This window comes from Fusarium graminearum, chromosome 2, assembly GCF_000240135.3.
Source record: "Fusarium graminearum PH-1 chromosome 2, whole genome shotgun sequence".
Lineage (NCBI taxonomy): Eukaryota > Fungi > Ascomycota > Sordariomycetes > Hypocreales > Nectriaceae > Fusarium > Fusarium graminearum.
In genome coordinates, this window is record NC_026475.1 from 4,993,166 (window position 1) to 5,018,587 (window position 25,422).

The window sequence follows — 25,422 nt, forward strand, 5'->3', positions numbered from 1 at the left end:
CTAGCGGAGATGGGGCAATAGAAAGTGCGTCAAAATGCCATCCTGGAGTATGCGGGTCACTGGGTCCTGGAAACAAGAGAACCTTGGCCAGCAGCTTGATCAAAGGCAATGGGATGCCAACTCCACACTCGTACCACGGAAGTGGAAACGGTACAAGAGTGAAAACACGTGAGTATAGCAAGGTGAAGGCTACACAACGGATCAAGACCCCGTTGGTTGAGAACCAATTGGACACGATAGTTATCAGGCAAATTCGCACAGTCAAGAGAGCCCCTAAATACGAGAGTAAAGTACAGCAAGTGCTGCAGCTGGAAGTTGCCATGAAGGGGGAGAAGGGGGAATGATACATACCAATACCACGCGAGGCCACATCGGTAGCCACCATGATGGGGGACTTTCCGGTCTTGAACTGGTCAAGGACCCAATCACGCTCGTTCTGCTGCTTGTCACCGTGAATGGCTGGGAAAATGTTAGTGGTTGTCTGGCAATAGTATGATGGCATAATACTCACAAAGCGCAGGCCATCCGTCCTGGCGAAGGAATCGGGTGATCTCGTCAGCAACTCGCTTTGTGCCAACGAAAATGAGGATCTTGTTCTCCTTGTTCTCCATGACCTTCTCCATGTGCTTAATCATGCGGTCACGCTTCTCCATCTCGGTAACAACCTCAACGATTTGTGTAATTCGGTGGTTGGCAGCAAGCTCCATGGAACCAATGTTGACTTGGATGAAGTCCTGGAGGAAGTCGGAAGCGAGAGCACGGACTTCCTTAGGCCAGGTAGCGGACCACATGAGGGTTTGTCGATCAGGTCGGATCTGACCAATGATCTTGCGGATCTGGGGCTCGAAACCCATGTCAAGCATGCGATCAGCCTCGTCGAGGACGAGATAGGTAACACGACGCAAGTTGGTCTTACCGGCCTCGAGCATGTCAATGAGACGACCGGGAGTGGCAATGCACACCTCGACTCCGCGAGAGAGGTCGCGAATTTGAGGACCCTTGGGGACACCACCGTAGACACAGGTGTTTCGGATGCGAGAAGATCGACCGAACTTCTTCATCTCTTCTTGGATCTGGACAGCAAGCTCACGAGTAGGAGCGAGGACAAGAACAATGGGGCCGTCACCGGGGGCGAGGAGAGGCTGGGCGTTGATGTGAACGATGGAGGGAAGGCAGTAGGTGAGGGTCTTTCCGGAACCAGTCTCGGCAATACCAACGACATCGCGACCGGAGAGAGCCATGGGCCAACCTTGAGACTGGATGGCGGTGGGAGCAGGGAAACCCTGAGCCTTGACCTCATCCATAACATATCGGGGGAAGCCAGCCTCGTCGAAGGTCTCGACAGGCTTGGGAACGTTCGAGCCAGCAATGGTCATCTGGTGCTTGCGGCGGAAAGCCTCAACATCGGCATCAGATCGGGTTTCAACGTCGGGGTGCTCCTTGTAGAAAGACTTCTCGAACTTGGGAAGGCTGTTGATATCTGAAAAAGGTTAGCAGGTGCGAAGAAAACAAGCTGGTGTTATCACATACCCCATTCTTGGTTCTTGAGGCCAGAGCCGAGAGCGCCCATACGGTCGCCGCCAGCACCTCCTCCGAAACCGCCACCTCCGTAACCACCACCACCGCCGCCGTAGCCACCACCTCCGTAGCCATTTCCGTTGCTTCGGCTGGAAATAATGTTAGCAAGACATAAATGAAAAGTGAGGCGAAAACGCGGTGTGGAAGGTAGAGCGCGTGATTGTTGAGGGCATCCCCAATTTCAACGTGAAACACACCCGACCAACAACAACCTTACGCGCAAAGGCACACGGGGACAGAATATCGACTTACCCTCCGAAACCACCACCGTTGCGGTCACCACCACGGTCACCACCACGATCACGGCCGTAACCACCACCACCGTAGCCGCCGCCTCCGCGACCACCACCGCCGCTGTATCCGCCGTCGTAGCCAGACATTATGGTAGAGAGAGAAGGATGAAGACGGAGCCGAATGGAATAGGCCCGTCTAGGAAGGGGGAAGAGGGAGTATTAGAAAGAACAGAGTCGTGGGAAACGCAATATAATATCTCGTAGATACGAGATTGGCCTTCTTTTTGATGGAAAGGAGTGCGCGCCCGAGGGTTGAGATGATGTCGGAAGGGAAAGGAGATGAAAGGTGAGGACGAGTGGAAGTTTTAAGTGAGCACTGCGATTCCTGCGCGCTTGGTTTATTTTTTTTTTGCCGCTAAGAAAAAAAAGTTGATACAACTGTCGCCTTGCGGTAAGTCCGCCTGGGAGCCCCCACTTGACATCGAAATAGTATTGGCTCTTCCTGCTCCACAACAAAGAACCCTTCGTAGACTGGAACCAAGACCCGCCACCCTTAGTCAGGGACACTCGAGAACCCTGCATTCAATGCACGATAGAGACTACCCTGGACGCCAGATTCGAAAATTTCATTTTTCTAGACATAGATTTCTTCTCAGATGATGGATAATTGCTTGCAGTAGACGTTGTTAGGCTTGAAATAAACGAGAAATTCCACTATTAACCTCATAGCCCCCATCTGATTAGGCTTCCATAATCATGCGTAAAACATAAACTCGAGGACTGCACCGAACTCTCTCTCCCAGTTTTTGTGATTGCAAAAAGCTTAACAGAAAATATGGTGTCAATTATGGCCCAACACATCGACGAGAAACACAGTCTTGAATATTTCTTGATTTCTTTTAGATTTGGGAGATTTGCATTTAAACTTCTGCTACTCGTCCATCTGCTCTCTCTTCCATTTCATATCCAGTGCCTCACCCAAGGCTCCCTGGAGAGCATCTACAAACTCCCAGCAATCCAGAAACGTATTGTAAAGCGGTGCCGGCGCAACTCTAATAACGTTTGGTCTGCGTTCATCAACCAAGACACTCCTCCTTTCCAAACCTGCCATCACATCGTCTAGTAATCCATCGGCCAGAAGCAGGCTTAGTTGTGCCCCACGGCGGTCTTCCTCGCTAGGAGTGATGATTTGCCAGTACGCGCTCATGTCCGCCGGTAGCTTCTTCAGTTCCGAGACGAGATACCCCGTCAGCCTTATGCTCTTGGCCCGTAAGGGAGCCATGCCACCAGCGAGTTCGAATATTTCGAGAGAGGCGCAGAGCGAGGTTATGTCGAGAACCGAGGGGTTGCTGAGCTGAAACCCTGCTGCGCCAGGGACGGGGATGAAGCCGGGTCTCATCTCGAACCGCTTTGTCTTGTCGTTTCCCCACCATCCGGCAAGCCTTACGTTGTGCGTTCCATCCTCCCCGACTTGTGCGTGACGTTCGTGAACGAATAGACCACCGATGCAACCTGGCCCACCGTTGAGGTACTTGTAAGTGCACCAAGCAGCAGCGTCGACATTCCAGTCGTGCAAGGATAGCGGTGCATTTCCTGCCGCATGTGCAAGATCCCAAATGACAAATATACCACGCTCGCGAGCAAAGGCAGTCAAGTGTTTGATGTCGAGGAGTTGGCCTGAGTAGTATTGGATACCGGGGAGAAGAAGCACGGCTGCTGTAGAAGCGTGTTGCTCGATAACGGACTCAACATAGTCATCAGAAAGGATGTCTTCGTTGTTGAGAGGCTCGAGTGTAATCATAGAATCTCCGGGGCAGAGTCCATGATGGCGTATTTGCGTTTCGACTGCATACTAAACAAGTCTGCATGTTAGCTAGCATTTTAGTTACTACCTGGGACAATCACTAACATGATCACTCGGGAATGCCTTTCTCTCCAGGATAATCTTATGACGGCCCTTGATATCAGGTTTGTAGAATGCTGCCATCAAGAAGTGCAGGTTCGCCGTGAGCGTCTGCATGACAGCCACCTCACTGACCTTGCCACCAACGATAGGCGCGATCATTTCGGCAGCGCGAGCATCGACATCTAACCAAGTCGGCAGAGGGGAATCACCAAGGGTCTTGAAGTGGCCCTGGACACCCTGGGTGCGCCATGTTGCAAGGTACTGCTGAATTCGCTCTGCCGTGCGCTTGGGCTGAAGACCAAGAGAGTTGCCTACAAGGTAGATGGCTTTATCGTTCGCGTCTAAACGAATTTGTCAACACGGCAAAGCAGGGTTTCCTAACAAGGGACAATGACACTTACCTGCACTGTCGCCTGAAGGGAGAGTTTTGCGTGCTACATCGGCTTTGGATGGGATATTGAATTCGTCACGGGTATGTCTAAGAACATCATCGGTGTCTAATTGAATGGCATAGTCCCGACCGGAGATATTGGATGAGTCACCCATTTTTAAGAGTGAAACTTGGCTAACTGTTGCAATGGATTACCTACCTTGGGATAGCAACAAGCAACACAACTTTTCCACAGCTGAGCAGTAACTTAGAAGCTCCGCATGTTGGTTTGATGCGAGGAGCTTTTGTGCCCCGCAGTCCGAGTTGCAAACCCGGACCCCCGAGCTTCCACCGGGACTTTTTTTTTACTTTTGATGGCAGCTTAGATAGCCTCGATGCTAGTCTTGATATTGATACCCACAAGAAGACCAAGCCAGTCCGGACCAGGCACATGAAATGCAGATAATAAAACACTAGTCTTTACCATTTCAGACCAGACTTGCATGTCGTTCGTTTTCTTGAAGCCTGAAATGCCTGGTCATGGAAAAAATCGGTAACACATATTACATGTTCCTAGAAATTGTCTTGCGATCCTGATGAGGTTGCTGGCCATGTTGTGGCAGCCCTTGATGCCCGAGTATCACATGTCAAAATATGTGTGTACATTGTAAGCTTTCAAACGACAGTCACTGGTAAAAGAGCCAACTCTTGATTCACTATGCCGAGTCTTCTTCATTCGTTTTCTTCAACGTCTCACAAGCTTTTCCTGCTTTTCTGCGCGCTCTAGCTATGTCATACAAGGGCCCTGCCTCTCCCATCTATATCCGTGAACAAAGAAAAATTAAAGAACAATCAAAAAGAAGGACCAACTCGAGGTATACACCATGAAGCATGCAAACCCCAACCCAACTCCAATCAGACCTCTATTAGTCCGGCTCAGTTAGGCTTCATAGGCCTATGCACAATGCTCCAAGCACACCCTCCCAAGAACAGATCATCGTAAGCTAGGCAGTGTAGACTGAATTTCGAATCCACCACCACCATAGCTCATATCAGGGTATCGAACCTCGTCGCGTAAAAAGGTTTGTCGTATCGGAAGGTTTACTCTCGAGAGACATCACGGCCGAAGGCCTTGGACTTGAGCCAGTCAACAGCGACCAAAACACGGTTTCGGGCTGGGAGCATTTAGTTAGCATATCTGTACCAGGCGTGTAAAAAATGTTAAAACTTACTGCTGAAGCACATGGAAAGGTAAGCACTTCGCCAGAACAGGTAGGTCAAACCACCACCGCTGGCAATGTTGCCGTTGAACCAAGGAACATCGGCAACAGCCTTCTCGCTACCAATGTAGGCCAAAGAACCCTGGTGGGAGTATCGGAAGGGCTTGACGTCCTTGATACGGCGGAGCTGCTTCTCAAGAGACTCAATCTCAGCGGCGATCTCGGCAGAATTGCCCTGCTTGAGGTTCAGGCTGCTGCTAAGCTCCTTGATGCGCTCCTCCTGAGTATCCGTCTTGGCCATGTTGTTGAACAGACGGGCCAAGAAAGAACCCTCCTGGGAAGCGACCTGGGCGGTAGGGGCGTAGCCGGCAACAGCGCAGTCACCGACGGCCCAGATGTCGCGAGTTCCCTGAACGACGAGGTACTCGTTGACGGCAAGACCGCGGCGGGAGTCCTTCTGAGCGGGGACCTTACCCATAAGATCACGGACGATGGGTCGGACAGCGTTACCGGTAGCCCAGACAAGCAGACCGTAGGGAATGCGGAGAGTCTGCTTGCTGCCATCGGGACCAGCGAACTCAGCCTCGACAAAGTCCTCTGTCACCTTCTTGACCATGGTCTTGAGCTTGATGTCGATGTTCTCCTCACGCATTGTGTTTTCGGTGTACTCAATAAGCTGCTTGGAGAAAGAGGGGAGAACGTTGGGAAGAGCCTCGATAAGAGTGACCTTGAAGCGGTGGCTGATATCGGGGATCAGCTTCTTGATATCCTCCTCGAAGAAATCGCGGAGCTCTCCAGCGAACTCAACACCGGTGGGACCACCACCAACAACGACCATGTGCATGAGGCGGTCGATCTCCTCCTGGGACTGGCCCTTGAAGGAAGCTCGCTCAACACAGTCCATAATCTTCTTGCGGATCAGCTGGGCGTCGCCAATCTCCTTGAGGAAACAGCTGTTCTCGCGGACACCAGGAATACCGAAAGTGGCATTCTCAGCACCGACACCGATGACAAGCATGTCGTAAGGAATCTCGGTCTCGGACTGGGGGCCCTTGCCCTCGGTGTTGTCCTTGATCTTGATAATCTTGCGGTCAGGGTCCACGGAGGAAGCCTCAGCTTCGTAGTACTTGACAGCACCCTTCTTGTGGCGGAGGATGGTGCGAACAGGCTCCATGATAGAGCGGTGCTCGATGAGACCGGTTGTGCATGAAGGCAGGAGAGGGGTGAAGAGGAAGTAGTTGCGGGGAGAGACAACGATGACGTTGTAGTTCTCGGTGTCGAGGTTCTTCAGGAGACCAACAGAGCCCCATCCGGATCCTATATGAGGGTATTGCGTCAGTATCTCTGTCCAGCATCTGGTGACTATGCGCGGGCAGGTGGCTTACCGAGAACGACAAGAGTCTTCTTGGAGGGGTCAGGCTGGAACTGCTCTTGAGGGTGACGGTCATCGTAGATAACGTAGCATGTGTAACCGACGAGAGCACCGAAAGAGAGGTATGTAATCCTCCATGTCCATCGCAGGGTTCGTCGAATCTTGCCAGGTCTGGGCTTGGGGGCTTCGTCAGCGTAAGCCCTTCGAAAGGCAATGCGTCCAGTATTGTTCAGTCTCATGGCGACAGAAGGTCGAGCAGAGGTCTTGGAAACAGTCGAGAGGGCGCGAGCTGCGATGCGACTGCTGGGTGCCATGTGGCCGACCCTGGAGAGGGCCGTCATGGCTCGCGCGGAGGAAGCCATTGTGAAGGAGGAGGAGGTAGAAAGGAGCTCAATTGGGAGCGATTGGAGATGAAAGAAGGGGGGAATCGGAGAGGCAGGACTAGGAGTCTCTGGACCAAGTGAAGGCGTCGCAAGCGAAAGGAGCTGGTGACGGACAGAGGTGAGTCGAAGGAGAATCAGTCACAACCCACGAAGGAGGGCGAGAGAATTTAGTTAGCTACAGTGTAGACTGTACCTCGATACTTGGGTACTAGGTAAGTCAGAACTCAGAAGCCGGCTGGCCGGGCACTAGGTAGTGGAGGGTGTAAGAAAAGATGATGGTATAGTTGTAGCAAGTAGTGTTCGGTTTGTTTTCTTACTCCTTGTCGAGATAAGACATTCCTCTAGGTATTTCTTTTCTTGCTTGTGGTTGATGCTCCACTAAAAAGTTCAAGTTCCTTGTCCCGTCGCCTCCAAGCTTGGGTAGTGGTGCGGGTCGACTTACCGGTCCTTCAGCTGCCATGCCCTGGATGACGCCCACTGAACGACATTGGATTCAAATCGTCGGTCAAATTGATTTGGAAGGACTTCAGTCACAATTCTCTTTTCATTGAAGCCATTTTCACTGCATATTTAAAAGCATTTAAGAGCCATAGGGAGACTGGATACAAGGGCTGGTAAATTATCATAACGACAACTCTCGCTTACCATTTTCCATATTCAATCCATTCGTCCTAACCCATCTAATTCATCCATCGGACCGGCTCTGACCCCGATCCAGAGCTTTTTCAACAGTGAAAATTGGGACACTTAAAGGGCATATTTGCCGGTCATTGATGGATAAAAGATATAGGATTTTGTCTTGTCAAGACTGAGCTCTTTCACACGCCGTCTATAACGAAACTTCACAACACCGAGCACCCCTGTATATGTTTCTTTCATGATGGGACGCCTGTGAAAATGCAACAGAAGCGAGGGTTCTCCTTGGTTGGTTCTGTTTACCACTTGTTTTATTGCTTGTGAGCAAAGCATGTGTCTGTACCCAATAGGTAGTGCAATTCGTGTAAGGGTGGACAGAAACTCGGTGTCACTCCGTTTCCGGCCGTCCGGTATTATCATGACAAAGCGTCACATTAGAAATCGCTGCGAACTATATGCCAAGATGTAAAGGTTGATGGATAAAGACTCAATGAGTTGTGGAATAATCCCGACCAGGTGATCGTAAGATATCGTCGTTCGGTGAAAACCCGGTTTCTCGCGCTTTCAAGCATGTGTAAACTCAGACATATCCCTTTATATGCTTATCGGAATCGATTTGGTAAAGACAAACTGATACGACTGAAGTTTTGCGGTCTTTACAGAAAGCCATAAGGTAGTTACTAAACATGCGCGATTTGAGCTTCTATTAGTTAGTGTATTCGCTTTCACATGCCAAAAGAGGTACATCTTGACCAGGAATATTAAGCGGATGGTAATCGAATTGAATTCCATGACAGAGATAATTGTCGTTTATCTCTCATCCCACTATCTTGTGATTCACCACCTGGTTTCACCTTGTAAGTTGCGGCAGGTTGTGTTGCGCTGTATTATAAAGGCATCGAAACACCATATAGCTTACCTCGCCCTGCATCTAAAACATGGGAGGCAATCTAGATACACATGCAATCTCAGATCTTGACGTATGTATGCTACATGACATTTGAGATGGTAAGTCAAATTACCCCAGAATCGAAAGAGTATATTGGGGTCAGCAATGCAATGTATCCCTGACTTTCCAGTTTGGTGGTGCAGTGCAGTTCAGGCCATCGCGGAGCCGCAATACAGCCTCTTGTCGCGCTCAGCCAAGCCAGCCTTGTATCCGAAAATGCGCACAATTCATCATCTCGTGATAATTCAACCCGAACCTCAACTGAACCCTTAAGAAAAAAAAGCCCAAGTTAGTTAGTGCCCGTTCTGTTTCGCCCCCTTTAGACCGGGTGGATCTTATCTTGGAGTATCAGAGACGAGACAGACTCTCTCCATCTCCATCTCTCGCTCTCGCTTTTGTCCGCAAGCGCGCTAATGATGGAACTGCGCTTGGTTCTTTCTTTTATTTTTCTTCTTGGTAAATCAATAATTTCGGCGTGGGCGAGGAACTCATCGTCAGGAGGTGCTCGGTGAGAGCGCTCAAGAGGATCGCGTTTAATTCAACTTCACCCGTCATTTCGTTTATTTGTTTCCAAGATGCGGTGGCAGAAGCAAGACATTGCTAGCTAGTTAGCTCTTATAACCACCGCAACTAAGTGATAGTAATATGCATTCACTACCTTGTACTTAGTGACATCAGTGTAGATGGCGTACATAGAGGCTGTTCAGGGTTGGGCTGCCTCTGGTTATGTCCCGTTTCATTGGCGTGACATCAGCCTGAATGATATGCAAGAAATCTTTGTGCGACAAGATCAATGTTTGCCACTCACTGTCATCATTGTGACTGAAGCATTAAGACATTTTTTTTTCGCCGCCGCTATGCCTAGAATTTTGGAACTGGTAGACTGAACCAGACAGAGGCCTTTCTCAAGGGGTCTATAAAAGAATAGTGATATCCACCATGATTCAATATCAAACATCCACTCGACGACCAAAGCTTCTTCATATCGGACCGTTTTTGGACGCGCCATCAATCGCAGATTTTTTGCTACTCGTTTGCAGAAACATGGGGTTGGTTGGCTGATGATCAGGATAACGGCAAATAATTGATCGATAATGATGTGACGCGACTCAGTCTGTCTTGATGTCGGGGTATCGTTTGACGCAAAACAAGCTTCAGATTGTTGCGTCCGTCTCGGGTCAGCGTATCTGAAGCAGCACCTGGTCTGGAGATGGGGATAACCCTGTGTTGATCATTTGGTTCGCCTCGAAGAAGTGTTGGGTTGTAATTGGACGATTGACGAATAACTGGATAACAGTTGACGATTTATATGCATAACATGTCAAAGAGAACATCATCCTTTGTTTAATATCCAATCTATCTCATAAACACACAGCTTTCTGAGAAACCCGTCTAGTGACATGACATGCGTGTGATATGGTCTAACCCCCCTGCATAAATATCTTGATTAATCTCTGGCGACGCCGGGCCGGCTGAAACAGGAGCCTATATTTCGAGACGAATAACCTCAATACCCCTACTAGTTACATAGTTACTGGCCATCACGGAGCTATAGCTACCCGCGCTTAACAATACTGCAGCCATTCTCTGCACCACTTCTGTTAGGAGATTAATGAACGACAGGCTACCATGCAATTAATTGTATTCACATACTATCAAGTCAAAGTTATTCCGCCAAACGATATAGCTAAATGATCAATTTGACCACGAATGGGTCGTGGTTTTGGTCTCGTGCTCAAACCACCATCTAACGTTTTAAACCCCCCCCTGAACCCTGAGATCGCCTTGGTTATTGATTGTCTATGTGGTCTATTAGATCCTGACATGGATGTAATCGTGTCGTAAGTATCCAATGTAACTGTTGATCGTGTCTCATCCTTCCTCTTCGTTTCGACTCTCTCTTGTTTTCCTTTCTTTCTCAAACCATTACCCGCCAAGCCCTTTATATCTTTTTTACTTCTTACTTCTTTTCTTCCTCTGTTTCTCTTCAAGGCTGGCCCTTCTTTTGACTTTTTCTCCTGCTCAATTACTGATTCAAGTCTGTGACTTTAATCGTAACGACACTCTTTTGCCCGACACCCAATGCCTGGGTATTAACATCAGTACAACTTTAGAGAACACACAGTTCAATTAATACTTATTCTTCTTATTAAAACCAACATTCGCTTAAGCCAGCAACAAGAAAAAGAACAAGAACGCCAGCACCGACAATCTCAATACCAACAACATACCACTGCAACACAATGGCACCTTCAACAGAGAAACGTCACCTTCGATGGCCGACAAAGACAAAGAGAGGATTTGCAGGAACAGTGCCGGACTGGACTATTGCCGAGGATGACGATGACAAGTACGATGTTCACATTATGAAAAGGCGCTCCGCTAGGCATAAAGTTCGTCGAGACACTGCCAAAACCTCAGCTCAAGAGTCCGAGCTCTATGTTTCCATGTTCGAAGAGTATCCCACTGCCACTGCCACTGCCACTGCCACGCAACCTTACTCCACTGTGTCCAGTACGCCTACAGCCATCAAATACGAGAGTGAGAGTGGAAGCGGAAGCGATAGCAGTGATGATGAAAGTGGAAGTGACGACGAGAACGAGGAGAGCGATGATGAAAAGGAGAGCGACCCAGAACCAACCGGAAAGACGGAATCTGTCAGCGATCAAGACCTAGAAGTAAAATTGCCTGCAACAGCAACAGATTCACCAAGCGTCCAGGCTCCATCAGCAGAGGGCAGCACAGACGGAAGCATGGTAAGTTCAATGGCGTCGTCTTGGATTAAGAGACACATGGCATCCGCATTGAAAGCTCGGGCTTGCTAACTTATCTAAAAAGATCTCTGGAGGCGATGGAATTCACTCAAATGTTCATAAAATCCTATTGGGTGTAGGATCAGTCGGTAAGTCACTGCTTCTTGTTCCCTGTCGACCCATAAGAAGCTAACAGTTATATCTAGGTGCCTTCCTTCTCCTCCTCGGAGTTGGTTTCCTTGTCTGGAAGTTCTACTCCAAGAAGAATACCTCAAAGAAGCCTCCTCCTGTCGACGACATGTCTTTCGAGAAACCTAACCGCTTCGAGGGCCTCGTCTCCAAAATACCCTTTGTGGGATCACGTCTTGGACACAAAGACTGGTATACCATTGAAGATCCATCGCCTCCTTACTCTTCACAAGTCGGCGATGAGAAGATACGGCATTTCTCTTCCACACAGTCGCCCTCCCCCGCATACGCACCTTCATCTCTCCCTTCACCCTTTGAAATACCTTCATCCATCCCCAAGCAGTCCAACACTCATCTTGCTGTGCCCGCTAAGCCATGGGGCGCCTACAGAATGAGCGGCAGAACGGAACAAACGAACTACGACATTGATGCTGTGAGCCCTACAAGCACATCCTTTGTTGAGAACGCTGTCGAAGTTCAGGTCGTTGCCCGTCAAGTTCCCAGAGAAGGTCTTAGCCCACCTTACAAGCCGCAACACAACCGCTTCCCTTCCAACGCGCCATATGCTTACGGTGCTTCAAGACGTCAGACCGGTGTCAGCGAACTATCATCTATCTCTTCCGGCTTCGGCGATGGCGACATCGTGGTTACGCCTGACTACCAGACCATCCAGAGCGTTCCCACAATGCCAACTCCTTCTCGCCAACCCACATGGAAGACTTCTACAAACACATTTAGCCGCCGCGATACTGTTTCCACAGTAGCTTCGGTGGAAGGTCGACCAAGATTTCGCTCAGTGAACTCGTGGGTGAAGCAACAGAATGGACAACTGCGACGGGCCCAAAGACAACAAGAGCAAAGCGACGCTCCTCCAGTGCCTGCTCTTGCTCCCCCTCCTGAGCAGGACTTCAGATACATGCTTCCAGATGACGAGAGACCACGCCCTGTAGAAATGGTCTGATCGTGAGCGAAGAGTCATGTCTGTATGTCTGTATATATGTATGTACGTATACATGTGTGTGTATATCGGTAATGGAGCATGGGTTTAGAGGCGTCATATACCTACGTTGGATTTCTTTTTCCTGGCCTAAACATAAAACACCAAAAACCAAGTGTATACTCAATTCTATATCTAATAATTGAATTGTCTCTGACTATATCTCCTTTTTTGTTGTATCATCAAATCCTGTGAATTTAGGTCTGCTTAGCAGGGAACATCTCCCAGAAGCCGATTTCCATCTGTATGCGATTAGCAAAAGAATAATAATGACCGAAGGCATAAAATATTTACCTTGAGTGCATGGATGAAGATTTGAACGAGCTCTTCAATTCTGGAAGGCGACTGCAACTGAATGTGCTTCTCGAGTAGAGCTTGAATATGTTAAGTAAGAGAATCGTCGATAGATGTGAACGGAAACTTACCAGAACCTAGCTTGACAGCATCGGTGTAGTCTTCCTCATTGTAATTCTTGATCCAAGCCCAATATGTGTTGTCTTCACGTACGGTATTCTCGTGGTCATGTAGCATCTTGGCCGCTGCGCCGTAACCAAGGAGGCATGGAGCGAGGGCCATCTGAAGACCGAGCCAGTCTCCGTTCTGGCCGACGTCAAGGACATAACGAGTATAAGCAGTGCATGCTAAGGTGATGCTTTAGTGAGATGATTCAGGAAAAAGAGATTCACAAAGACAAATAAGCTTTCTTACCTTGCTTCTCCGGCGTGGCACGCATCTCGTCGAGTGAAATGCCGAAGTTCTCACAGTAGGATGTATGGAGCTTCAACTCGTGCATGATATGCTGAACAATTTGCGTTGCCTAAGCACGACAGATAAGTAAATAGTTCATTCCTGGACTAAGAGAACGTACTCTGGAGATATCCTCGACGTTTTGCGCTTTATAGGCGGCGAGGGCGTTAGCGCGCGAGAAGTGAATCTGTAGACATTGGTTAGCTCAGGATTCATCTTTATCGTAATTAATAGACTGACCAAATAAAGGTAATCTTGGATAATGTAGCCCTTGAATGACTCAAGAGGCAAAGTTCCATCTCCCATGGCCATGACAAAGGGATGGTACACAAACTCCTTCCAGACATCACGAACGTCGGGGCGTTCAAGGAGCCACTCGATAAAGTAGCCGCTATTGAACTGGTCAGCCTATGGCAAGAAGTACAGGACCTGAAACTTACGGAGCAAAGGGGAGAGTGTAGGTTGAATGAAAGTGGTTTAGAGGACCATGCCCCTTACCTAGTCCTGGCGCAGTGCGAATCGCAGCTTCGATATATCGACACGCTGACTGAACAGCAGAGGGTGTGTCAATTCCTTTGGCCAAGTTCGAGGCAATAGCAGCTGTTTTTCTCATCAGCATACCTCAAGCGCATCTCAACTCAGGTACATCACTTACACGCCAAAGAGCACCCTGTGCCATGAGTACTCGAGCTTGCTTGGTACGGACTTTTAACCCTCAAGACCTCTCCATTTCCTCCAACAAGAACATCAAAGACAAATTGTCTCTCAACCTCGGTCTCTGCTACAGTAAGGTCCTCTTTCATAGGGCTGTGTCCACCCTTGACGAGCACCCACTTGGGACCGAGCTCCTGGATTCGCTTCGCGATGGTTTCAAGATCTTGGACATTGCGAACTTGAGGGGCTTCTTGACCATTTTGAGACAGAATCAGTACCGCCTCGGGAATGTTTGGTGTGAGGACTGTGGTGTGTGGCAGGAGATGCTTGCAGAGATGTTGAATAGCTTCGTTAGGGAGCAGTGTTGCGCCAGAAGTCGAAACCATGACCTATGGCTGTAAGCAAAGTCGAAAATTTTAGGTTGAGATTATACTTACTGGATCTACAACCAGACATGGGATGTTGTGTTTGGTGACAGTTTTCTCAACCATCTCTATTGTCTCTGCTGAAGCAAGCATGCCTGTTGAAGAGTCATAAGTTATACCGCTGGCCATAACAGGATGAATATGTTCACTCACCTGTCTTGATGACATCGACACCTACATCCTCTACACAAGCATCGATTTGTTGGGACACAAATTCGGCGGGAATGACATGAATGCCCTTGACGCCCTGAGTATTCTGCGCAGTGAGGGCCGTGGTGGCCGTCATGGCATAGCAGCCATGGGCAGCAATGACTTTCTGATCCGCCTCAAGTCCACTAAGTAAAATATGTTAGTATCTTCACTGAATTTTTGGCTCAATACACTGAAATAGTCAAAGGATACTGTATCATGCCATCCTGAAGGGCAGAAGTGGAATCAACTTACGCTCCGCCCGAACTGTCCGAGCCCGCGATAACAAGCACTCGTCCTTGAACCATGTTGCTGGTATTTCTTATTATAGGACCAGCAAATTCCAAAGAGACATACAAAGAATTATTCTTAAAAAGAATACTATCGTATGTAGATGTCGAGACTGAGACTTAATCCCGCGTTCAGCCGCCGTCAATCTGCGCGGCATTGGTGGGGCTCAAGTAACTCACGTCACTATAAGGCACGTCGCACACACCAGTTCATGATGATGATAACCTGCTTAGTGTGTGACTGATTAGGAACTGACGATTACAACTTGATTGATACAATAAATGCATGAGTAGTTTCTCTATACACGATCAATTGTCGTGGGCACGACCAGTGACTGGCCTCTACTGAGACTACCTATGCAACACTACTGCAACTCGCTTGTAAATGCTTAATTCAAGAAGACATTTACCACTCACCAAACCAACGTTTCTCTTCCTTAACTTTTTGTCCAATAACTCCTTGATCCAATTCCAGTCCGGACACCGGCCCCTTACTTTAACCGCACATCACTAAGATATATACAACTCAAGAGCGCCTCCCCTGAACGTGCCGTCATCCTTGTTGTCATTGGTATCGTACAGTTGAAACTTTCCAACTTTATCTTGCTATTGGCTACGTAAATTCTCCTCTCCAAGATTCGTCGCCATCGTTCTACCGCCTCACTCTGAGGGGGGCTGGTGTGAGTTCTGGCGGCGGTGCCAATGGCTCACTGATGCTGCGCTGCCTCTCCGTTCTATCATCGCCCGAGCTGTTCCCTCCTTCGCCGCTTTCTTCTCCGCTCTCATCGCTGCTATCGTCGTCGTCATCTTCCTCCTCATCAAAGACGATTTGGCGCATAACGTTCTTATCGAAAAGGTCTATAACCATCCTCCTCACCCCCAACCGGTAGTGGTTCCATTCCATTGCAGCCATCACCTCTTTGAAGAATGCAGTGCTTCGGAAAGCTGTCGGCTTGTGCGCTCGCAACTTTTGAAGATCTGTGACTGCCTTTTTGTAGAGAACCATATTTCCGAGATCCACAATGAGCTCCAAGACTCTTGTATTCACATCCTCATCGCTCATTAGAGCAGGGAGCTCTGATGGCTCAAGTGGTGGCTTAGCAACACGAGGAGGCGGTGGCTCTTGAGCTGTGCGTTGACCTGGCGGTAGAGTAATCGAAGTCACTGCCTTTTGTTTCCACGGCGTCAGTGACAATAGCTTGGACAAGTTGTTGGGAATGCAGAAACCAAGGGAGCTGCCCATCGGTGTCGTGTTGGCGTCCCAGCCGTTCTCGGACAGAATCTCCAGACCGTGAGTTGATCGGGAAATCAGACCGAGAACAAAGAATGCTGTTCCACGTAAACTCATTACTTCGTGGTGCTCGGCAATTTCTATGATGTGTTCCACCACGTCGTTGGACTCCAAGAAAGGCGCCCCAAGTTCCATCGATCCAACGTTGCCAACTGCCCAAAGACATCCTTTAACCTTGACAAGCATCTCTGCATCGCCCGTATCCATGCCATGATCGCGGATCGTGGCAGCGAAATCCTCAAAGTGACCCTTATCACTAAGCAGCCTGCATCCTTCTTGAGTGCGTGTCAACTCTCGATAGAAGTGCGGCGGTACGTGGCTGTCATGGTACTCCCCATCAATCTCGCCATCGTTGAATAAGCTCATGCGAGGATTGTGCTCATCTCCATCAATGAGAAACGTCTTGGCAAGGCTTGCCTCAATAACCTTGACGTAGGTGTCGTTGCGTCCCAGGAACCAATCGTCCATTTCGTTGCTAATGTAGTCCAATCCGTCCAGATAGTGATATCCAATAGAAGTCGACAAGAAGCGTAGAAGAAGTGGTGCTCCAATCTCGCCTAAATGATCCAGAGCTGGCCTGCATTCGACAATGTATTCTAGATAGGTCTTGCGGTTACAAGCCTGCTCGAGAATTTTCACAGCTGTTGCACAAACTTCAATCTCGGGATCATAAAGTTGTGTAACCAGCAACTGAATAGCCCATTTAGAATCGCCTACACCACCCTGACTATTGGCTGATGGTACTGGGCGAATTGCGTATTTGCGAAGAGCATTCGTTGCGTGGATTCGGATTTCCTTCGTACCAGCCGTCAAAGCTTTAGAGACCAAGACACGAGGATGGCCTTGGACACTGTAATCGAAGCTCGAAAGAAGCAGCTTAATGAGGTCAGGCCTCTGCTTCAGGTCCATGATGTGGTATATCATGTTGAACATCCTCCACCGTTCTAGTAATTGGAGTCCCTTTGGGTCGCCACTCAAAACACCAACCATCGAGAAGTAGCCCGCGCACAATGTGTCGGTCACTCTGTCTTTTGAGAACATTGGGTACTGGGCTGTGAGTCCACTAGTCTGGGGTAGATGTTAGTAAATAAGAAGAAAAAACTAGAGCAGTAGACCTTACCGGATCGCATTGTGCTAGGCATTCCGCTATCTGCCTGAGCAGTTTGCTGTCCGCCAAAAACTTGATGCCTTCGGGGGATTGAAGCAGCGAATGCATCAGGGCGCAGCCAGCCCGTACATACTTTTGAGTGCCTCGAGTGTTCTTCACATTGGCAAACCTGTATTTGAATGGCCGGTAGAAGCTGATGATTCTCTTCATGAATTTGGACGCTTTGATGGCTTCCTCTAATCGCTTGCCGCTCTGCAAAGGTCCGTCGATGATCTTGATTATGGTTTCCCAGTTCCACTTGGCGTAGTTAGAGCTGTTGAGTACATTGCTGTCAATGAGGAGTTGCCTGAAGGTGGCATCATCAAAGACCAAAGACTGATGGGATTTGGGTGCTTCGTCAATTGCTGACATTTCAGTTGTGTGGTTGCCAGATGATAACGCTCCTGATAGAGCACCCGATGGCGTGCTTCGATACAATGTCCGACTGACACTGCTAATTTGGTAAACAATCCCTGACGCGACCCAGTGATCATTGTTACCAATATTAGCTGCAGATGAGAAGAGCTCTGGCAAGAGATGAAGCTCAGCACTCCAGGACGGTGGCAAGAGACGGCTGGCAAGTTTGAGAACTTCGCTGATCAGCAGAGTTGTTTTGCGCTGAAGTGTTGGGTTCTCGTCCCCTTGGGCGATCTTCAGGAGAATAGGCAAAAGACCTGCTCGGATGAAGATGGCGAGTAACAGGGCAGTATAGTGTTCGACGAAATTCTGCTCGCCACTATCCTCCTCCATGAACTGCGACTGGCTCTTTTCTTTTTGGGAAGACCTCAAATTCGCTACTCTGCCGTATGTTGTCAACCTTCTTCCTGCCAGGAACGATGTCGCCCAGGCTGGCGGCTTAATGCGCAAAAGAGAAAAGATGAGGTCGAGAATTGTCTCGCGGACTACATCGCTGGGCAGCAGCATGCTCGTGACGAAAGATCGAATCGTTCGTAGATCATACATGCATAGGGTCATCAATCCAGGCCATGATTTCAAAGCTGTCGCAATGGCCTTGGCGTTTTGCTTCATGACAGTTTCGTTGGTAAGGAGGTGGTCGGTGAAAACGGTAAAAAGCACCTCAAGTCCATAACCTGGCTGTATGTACTTTCGTGTCTGAGGAGAATCGAGCAAGTACAGGAACGCAGAGGCCAAGCTCTCCGGAGCTTTATAGACGCCTTCAGCGAGCGCCTCAGTCAGTGGTCCCAGACCACCGGATGCTACCAAAAGTGCTGGATCCTGCACTATAATTTCTGCTAGTGTTTCGATGCAGATAGGTCGTAGACGGTCTATGTCTCCTTCAACTGACTGGCCGTTTGGCCGTCGATCCTCCCCATGCTCAGCAACTGCAACAATTGTGCGTACAACAGATCGAGAGACCTCTTTGACTCCACCTTTGACATCGAGGAAAGCGCGAACGAACTTGAGTGCCTGCTCACGTTCAACATCCGCCTTGCGATAGTTGTTCAAAGACCTGAGATGTTAGTACATGAAATTAGTTCAAATCAAAATACTTACCGAATTACCAAATAGTCTGTGTTCAGACTGCGAATCTTTTTGAGGGATGCGACATCGGATATCGCATATCGGGTCATTCGATAGCCAGCAGCCACAACCTCGCGGCTTTCGCTCAGCAGCATTACCTGCATACGGAGCCCAAAGACTGACCAGACCAAATCATATTTGAGAGTAGGATATCGCTGGAAAAGATCGACCAACTGGTTTCCTCGCGAGACATAGTACTCAGGTGTCATACCCTCCACTTCCAGAGCTTGAAGTAATTCGGCGAGTGCAAAAGTCGGGCTTTCTGTCGGTTCCTCGGCGTCAGATTCTCCAATTGATCGCGAAACGCTCTGTGGTGAACGTAATCCGATAGGTCTGGTGGATTCGATAGTGTTGCTCTGAGTACGATTTCTTTTCGGTGTGTCGGGCGGGATTTGTCGTGTACGCTGGGTGTCGGAGATCTTCTGGCGCAGGTCCTTGATACGCAAGTTGCTCGCGTTGAGCTCTGCCTCGACCTTCTGCCGTTGCTCTTTGGTCTGCTTCGCTTTCTTAGAGTTCAGCGCCTCAAGCATGTTCTCACTACCCTCCTTGATTTTCATCTCACGGTTAAGCCTCTCCCTGAGATTTGCTAGAGCTTGTTCAGCTAGTGTGTCCGCGTCGGCTTCTTCCACCTTGTCCATGAAACTGCTTGGGTATACCGACCCCGCTTCGGTTTTGCTCCCAGCTCGACTGCGCAGCTCTGAGCTGAAGCTGCCGGGTGCTACATTGAGACTGCTCCCTCTGGGCGCAAAGGATACGCCTGAGGCGGACAGGTTGCGGTTGTTGGCACCATTGGGAGGTTGTAAGCCCGAGTCACCCCGATCAAAGCTCGTACGGCCAGACAACTGCTGAGGTAGACTAGGCTGGGAAGATTGGCTCGGAGGGGTCATTCCCTTCTGAGCTGCAGAGGAGCTCAGCATGACAATGGCGAGCAGCCCACCGGTTGGGACTGGGCCCAAGAGTGGTGGAGGAGCATTCGTCGATCAACTGAGCGTCTGATAAATCGATGGCGAATGATGCGATCGCGATTTAGGTTCGTATACGGTACAATATCGTTTGGTACAGAAACGAGCCGGTCGTGATACGGCAGAGTTCAGATCGATGTCGGAAGCGAGAGTAATGATAGTATTTCGTTGCAAGTATAGGTCCGACCGCGTTTTCGTCGATCGCGTGGGGACGGACGTTGTATCTGGATAGAGAAATCGTGGTTTAAGCTGGAGTTTCGAGAGAGCGGAGTCGTCGTTGTGTGGTAGATGCGACACTTTGTGATTTGTGGGTATAAGGTAGCGACGCAACCACGGGCTGGAAACCAAAGTTTAGATCGCTGGTACAAGCAATATCTAGATTGATGCCTGTAGACTACGTAGATAGGTTAATATCAAAAGCAAAACGAAGGAGACTCGAAGAGCAGTTCGACAGGGTTTGATGAAGGAGCAGGCTATTGATTGGAGGATCGAAGTTAGAGGTCGTTGGGTTGCGGGACAGTAGCCAGGGCCCCAGAGTGGACCTGGAGGCAGACAGAACCGGACGGGACCCAGCCAGATGGTGATGCATTCCATCTACAGGCACTAAACCTAACCTGCAGCTCTATAAATGCGCCATAAAAGGTAGCTGCAGATTAGATCTATTGTCCGGGCCTCACTAAAGCCATTAACGCGTTCAACAGCTTAATGGTCTAATGATTGTCACGAGGAAGACCAACTCTCAAGATTGCTCTTTTCGCTACTGCGGTGTAACCTTGAGGACAATTTCGGTACTGGATATGAATACATTGGTCAGTTACTCAGCTCAACCAAAAGAGAACAGCACGCTATTGTCATGCATTGTACAGTCGCCGCTTTGTGGTCAACACTTGATATCGAGTAACGACCCAACATTTTGCGTGTTTGTATAGCTTCAATTATGCTGGAATAATGATTCTAATAGTCCAAACTACCTCAATTCAGCCATCTCTTCTGGTTTGCTGTTAAAAGCCTCTACGAACGATACACATGGGCTTCTATTTTATCAAGTCTGTGAAAATCATTAAAATAAATCGCGAGGTATCGCGGTTGTTAGTCAAGTTTTGTAAATCTCAACATGGTAAGCAATGGCTTGCTTGGGTACTTGACTTATCTACCACAGGTACTCATGTGATGTGCTCATGTTAGACTCCATACCTGCAAGTTTATCATTGAGAAACCACAATGACACGACTTGTCTCTGTGTATGTGTGCATCTCACAAAAATCATACGGTCAAAGTTGTATTTTGAATTGCATATCCATGAGCCAAATAAGACAGACAAGTTGAGATAAGAAACTCCAAGAGGTCCAATGCTTCAGGCGGGCCCCGATATACCGTATCCAGGGCATCGGCGTCCTCCGTAGCCCGGCACCGACCCTGATCGCCCCATACCATGGCAAGGTAGGCTTCGATTCAATGTCTTCCTTGCCAATTGCAATACCCGGCTTTGCTTCTTCGGCCGCGGGCGCTCGTTCTTGATGAATCGCCAACGTCCGTCTCCGTCCGTTGAGCCGCTTGGGGTAAGTAGCCTTGCGTGCTTGCTTAGTTGTTGTTGCTATTAGGAGGGGGGCTGACGTTCCAACCGTTTTGTATATTAGAAGCCTGTTCCCTCCCTTATTTCGTGCCGTGTTGTTCTTGATCCCAACCTTCCACACGTCTTATCTCTTAGCGATAGTAGCTTCAAACATTTGTTCCAATACAGCTTATCTGATCAACCATCACATACTGCTTATCTGATTGTACCTTCATTCATCAACTTCAGACCAAAACAGAACAAAACAAAACTATTACGATGCCTTACGTATCTGCTGCTCGCTACGGCAAGGACAATGTCCGCGTCTGCAAGGTTGACCGCGATTCTTCTACCGGTGTTCAGACCGTCACAGAGATGACCGTCTGCTGTCTCCTCGAGGGCGAGATTGAGACCTCGTACACACAGGCCGATAACAGTGTTGTCGTTGCCACAGACTCTATCAAGAACACCATCTACATTACCGCCAAGGAGAATCCTGTCAACCCCCCTGAGCTGTACGCTTCAATCCTCGGCAGCCACTTTATTGAAAAGTACAAGCACATCCATGTCGCCAATGTCAGCGTCAAGACTGTTCGCTGGGCGCGTCTTGATGTTGATGGCAAGCCCCATCCTCACAGCTTTTTCAAGGATGGCGAGGAGACCCGAAATGTCGAGGTCCGAGTCAGCCGACAGGAAGGTATTGAAATCAAGAGCTCTCTCGTTGGTTTGACCGTTCTCAAGAGCACCGGTTCCGCTTTCCATGGCTTTGTCCGCGACGAGTACACAACACTTCCTGAGACATGGGACCGTATCTTCTCAACGGATGTTGATGCTACCTGGAAGTGGAAGAAGTTCGATTCTGTTGATGCTGTTAAGCAATTTGCTCCCAAGTTCGACACCGTGCGTGAGGCGGCACGCAACATCACCCTGAAAACCTTCGCCGAGGACGCGAGTGCTAGTGTACAAGCCACCATGTACAAGATGTCGGATCTTATCCTCGAATCTGTGCCTGAAGTCGCGACAGTCACTTATTCACTACCTAACAAGCATTACTTTGAGATTGGTAAGTTCAGCCACTATTCCTATGACATAATACTCATACTAATTCATTGTGAAGACCTTAGCTGGCATAAGGGAATCAAGAACACAGGCAAGGATGCCGAGGTCTATGCTCCTCAGTCCGGCCCCAATGGTCTCATCAAGTGCGAAGTCTCTCGAGACAGTTTGCAATCAAAGCTTTGAGTTGGAACGAAAAATGTTGTGTGTTTCTTAACGATAGAGGTCAAGATGCGAAACATGATGCATCCATGAAGAAGATTGATACCAAGCGACTGGCTTGGATCCGATAATAGATATGAGATAATCAATTGCGTTTATTCGACCAACTCTTTGATTCCCTTCGTCATGATGCGTGGTGAAATTTGCACATGTGAGAGATTCCTGAAATGTCATACTCAGTAGGATTGATTTGGACTATGAGATGAGTTAGTTGATCAGCGGGGACTCCATGATCAAGAAGCAAATCTCGCCTGGAAGACATGAATCAGCTATGCATCAGCTGATTTCAGAGTACAGTGAGAGAGGGACCACAGCATAGAAAACGTTGACAATTGCTTGATGCTAGGTCATAAATATGCCCAAAATATTGGTACAGATAGTACAAGGACTTCCAGTCCGCCCAAACTGCTCTTCAACCCACAGCCATTCATCCCATCGTAACCCCCCGCGCTCGCTTTATAGTCGTTTCTTGTCGCCCTCACGAACCTTCTCGACAGCCTTCTCCCAACCAGGCTTGCCCACTGGCACCCCACTAAACCGTATCAAGTTCTGCTTGTACGGGTGTGCATCTCCCTCAAAAGCCTTAAGCCTAGCCAATCGCTTGTCTCGTAGTCGGTTCTTGGGCAACATGCCGCTCACAGCCTTGCGCAGCACTTCACTACCTCCGTGCTGCTCCATGAGGACATCCATCGTTACGGTCTTGAGGCTACCAGGTCGAGTAGTATGTCGGTAGTATGGCTTTTGCCACTTCTTGCGGCCAGTAGTGTGAAGAGCGGCGCAGTTCGTGACGACAACGTAGTCACCACAGTCGGTTGAGGGGTCGAAGATCGGCTTGTGCTTGCCCATGAGGAGGACGGCGATGCGGGATGCGAGGCGGCCGAGCGAGGGCGGTGTCACACCGGGCTGAGTCGATAGAGTGGCGTGGGGAGCGGAGGCGGAAACACCGTGCCATACTCGAGAGTAGGCGAGTTTGGTCTATTAGATATTGATTAGGCTTGAGGAAGTTTTAAGATATACATTTTGGGGATTGCTCACGAGACCTAGAACTTGCGACATCTTGGAGGATTCGAGACAACAGTCTCTCTGAAATGACCTCCAATTGGTTCCAGAACCGGCGAGAAGGGGTTGAGTCGCCGTAAACGTTGGGTTATGCTGTATCGCGAGATCTCCCACACTGAAGCGCTCAACTAGAAAGTTTGGATCCAGATGCCAAGCATGTAAATTGCTTAGTCAGGAATGACAATCACGTGCACTCGCTCCAGGTTAGCAAGTCTGAAGCAGGCTAGCAGCCAGACTCTCAGACTCAGACTCTCAGACTATGTAGCTTAACCTCGCCCGATTCCCGAAGTCGCTGGTCCCACTTCTTGGGGGGTGCAACTCCGGACCCCGACGTTATGTTATCACTCGATTGTGGGTGGATTTCAAAGCAGCAAACAAAACCCGACCACGTCGTGCTACAACCTCCTCCCCTTCTTCTAACAGATGCCTCTGAAGCTCACACCTGCTAAACTCTTTGCAACTACAACTCTACTTGCAGCAGCTGCCTATCCAGCTTACGAGTACCGGTTTTCAAATACGACCTTTAAGACCACGCCCCCCACATGTAAGTTCGTTCTCCAATTCCACGGGTTTCTCTTACACTGCGAGTATGAAACTAACAGATCAACGCAGCACACAACAAGATGACTGTTGATAACTCGTTTGAGGTGCGCAGAAAATTATGAGTGATGAGTCATGGCTGTGGAAAAGGGGACGAGGAGAGTTGTTGGCAACTTTCACCACATCAAGTATACTAATGAAACGTCTTGAAAACAGACCCTCTTTGCAGTTCCGCTGTCATGTGACGGCTGTATCAAAGCAGTTTCAGACTCTTTGTATAAGCTCGGCGGTATCAAGAATGTTGAGGGCAACCTGAAAGACCAACTAGTATCCGTCAAGGGCACTGGTAAGGCGAATTGTTTCCCTGAAATGTGTGTATATACTGACTGTGCTGCTCCTCCAGCTGCCCCATCAGCTATTGTGGAGGCTATCCAGGCAACTGGTAGAGATGCTATCCTACGTGGATCAGGAGCTTCAAACAGTATGTGCAAGTTGTTTTCTTGGCTATCTATCAACATTGTCGTTGACTCGTGCTGCCGCGGATGCCCAGCTTTCCTGACAATCAGTTTAACCACCTGATACCGTATATGACTAACCTGAACCTTAGGCGCTGCTGTCAGTATTCTAGAAACGTTTGAAGATCCCGTCGATGGTCTTTACGAGGAACCAAGCCGGGATGTTAGAGGGTTGGCAAGAATGGTCCAAGTTAGCTCAGGGCGAACACTGGTCGACTTGTCTATCCGCGGTGTCTCGCCTGGAAAATATCGAGCATCAATTCGCGCATACGGCGATTTAAAGAACGGTGCAACCTCGACAGGACCCGTATGGTCAGGAGAAGACAAGAAGCTTCGAGGAGACCTGGGTCTTGTTGAGGTTGGCAAGGATGGCAGAGGCGCTTCATTTGTGGACCATGAGTTCCAAATCTGGGAAGTTATTGGGCACGCCATGGTCCTAACAAGACAAGAAGAAAAGGCTGAGCCCCTGAAGAATGATAAGGATACCGTTGTAGGCATCATCGCACGAAGTGCTGGTATGTGGGATAACGATAAGACGGTGTGTTCTTGTACCGGCAAGACGCTCTGGGAGGAGCGCAAGGATGAGGTCAAGAAGGGAATGCTATGATAACGAGTCATATGCCAAATCAATAATCGATACTAGAG

At 49.0% G+C, this 25,422-nt stretch overlaps 10 protein-coding genes across 10 annotated transcripts; 3 read left to right on the forward strand and 7 right to left on the reverse strand.

Moving 5' to 3' along the window:
- Positions 1-273: 273 nt before the first annotated feature.
- FGSG_12302 (ATP-dependent RNA helicase DBP2) lies at positions 274-1,570 on the reverse strand (the record flags this gene model as incomplete). Its single annotated transcript, XM_011323201.1, has 4 exons — positions 274-302; positions 352-459; positions 512-1,480; positions 1,531-1,570. 4 exons carry the CDS (start codon positions 1,568-1,570, stop codon positions 274-276), a joined length of 1,146 nt encoding a protein of 381 aa, XP_011321503.1.
- A 256-nt stretch (positions 1,571-1,826) lies between these two features.
- FGSG_12303 (uncharacterized protein) lies at positions 1,827-1,958 on the reverse strand (the record flags this gene model as incomplete). Its single annotated transcript, XM_011323202.1, has 1 exon — positions 1,827-1,958. The coding sequence occupies one exon, from the start codon at positions 1,956-1,958 to the stop codon at positions 1,827-1,829; it is 132 nt and encodes a 43-aa protein (XP_011321504.1).
- A 784-nt stretch (positions 1,959-2,742) lies between these two features.
- On the reverse strand, positions 2,743-4,263 carry FGSG_04131 (uncharacterized protein; the record flags this gene model as incomplete). The annotated part of the gene is made up of 3 exons (XM_011323203.1): positions 2,743-3,663; positions 3,721-4,058; positions 4,119-4,263. The coding sequence occupies 3 exons, from the start codon at positions 4,261-4,263 to the stop codon at positions 2,743-2,745; spliced, it is 1,404 nt and encodes a 467-aa protein (XP_011321505.1).
- Positions 4,264-4,773: 510 nt separating this feature from the next.
- FGSG_04130 (external NADH-ubiquinone oxidoreductase 1) lies at positions 4,774-7,190 on the reverse strand. Its single transcript, XM_011323204.1, has 3 exons — positions 6,693-7,190; positions 5,320-6,624; positions 4,774-5,262 (listed from the first exon to the last, which is right to left on the reverse strand). The coding sequence occupies exons 1-3, from the start codon at positions 7,039-7,041 to the stop codon at positions 5,189-5,191; spliced, it is 1,728 nt and encodes a 575-aa protein (XP_011321506.1). The 5' UTR covers positions 7,042-7,190; the 3' UTR covers positions 4,774-5,188.
- Positions 7,191-10,890: 3,700 nt separating this feature from the next.
- Positions 10,891-12,753, forward strand: FGSG_04129 (uncharacterized protein; the record flags this gene model as incomplete). Its single annotated transcript, XM_011323205.1, has 3 exons — positions 10,891-11,403; positions 11,486-11,549; positions 11,607-12,753. The coding sequence occupies 3 exons, from the start codon at positions 10,891-10,893 to the stop codon at positions 12,548-12,550; spliced, it is 1,521 nt and encodes a 506-aa protein (XP_011321507.1). The 3' UTR covers positions 12,551-12,753.
- Positions 12,754-12,783: 30 nt separating this feature from the next.
- On the reverse strand, positions 12,784-14,909 carry FGSG_04128 (uncharacterized protein; the record flags this gene model as incomplete). Its single annotated transcript, XM_011323206.1, has 11 exons — positions 12,784-12,828; positions 12,881-12,960; positions 13,012-13,227; positions 13,295-13,403; positions 13,455-13,520; positions 13,574-13,724; positions 13,774-13,933; positions 13,989-14,376; positions 14,425-14,507; positions 14,566-14,747; positions 14,857-14,909. The coding sequence occupies 11 exons, from the start codon at positions 14,907-14,909 to the stop codon at positions 12,784-12,786; spliced, it is 1,533 nt and encodes a 510-aa protein (XP_011321508.1).
- A 634-nt stretch (positions 14,910-15,543) lies between these two features.
- Positions 15,544-19,788, reverse strand: FGSG_04127 (uncharacterized protein; the record flags this gene model as incomplete). Its single annotated transcript, XM_011323207.1, has 3 exons — positions 15,544-17,250; positions 17,303-18,800; positions 18,845-19,788. The coding sequence occupies 3 exons, from the start codon at positions 19,786-19,788 to the stop codon at positions 15,544-15,546; spliced, it is 4,149 nt and encodes a 1,382-aa protein (XP_011321509.1).
- Positions 19,789-21,512: 1,724 nt separating this feature from the next.
- Positions 21,513-22,768, forward strand: FGSG_04126 (uricase). Its single transcript, XM_011323208.1, has 2 exons — positions 21,513-22,448; positions 22,503-22,768. The coding sequence occupies exons 1-2, from the start codon at positions 21,665-21,667 to the stop codon at positions 22,625-22,627; spliced, it is 909 nt and encodes a 302-aa protein (XP_011321510.1). The 5' UTR covers positions 21,513-21,664; the 3' UTR covers positions 22,628-22,768.
- A 351-nt stretch (positions 22,769-23,119) lies between these two features.
- FGSG_04125 (60S ribosomal protein L23) lies at positions 23,120-23,719 on the reverse strand (the record flags this gene model as incomplete). The annotated part of the gene is made up of 2 exons (XM_011323209.1): positions 23,120-23,638; positions 23,699-23,719. The coding sequence occupies 2 exons, from the start codon at positions 23,717-23,719 to the stop codon at positions 23,120-23,122; spliced, it is 540 nt and encodes a 179-aa protein (XP_011321511.1).
- Positions 23,720-24,345: 626 nt separating this feature from the next.
- Positions 24,346-25,384, forward strand: FGSG_04124 (uncharacterized protein; the record flags this gene model as incomplete). Its single annotated transcript, XM_011323210.1, has 4 exons — positions 24,346-24,369; positions 24,479-24,608; positions 24,666-24,743; positions 24,870-25,384. 4 exons carry the CDS (start codon positions 24,346-24,348, stop codon positions 25,382-25,384), a joined length of 747 nt encoding a protein of 248 aa, XP_011321512.1.
- Between the last annotated feature and the right edge of the window lie 38 nt (positions 25,385-25,422).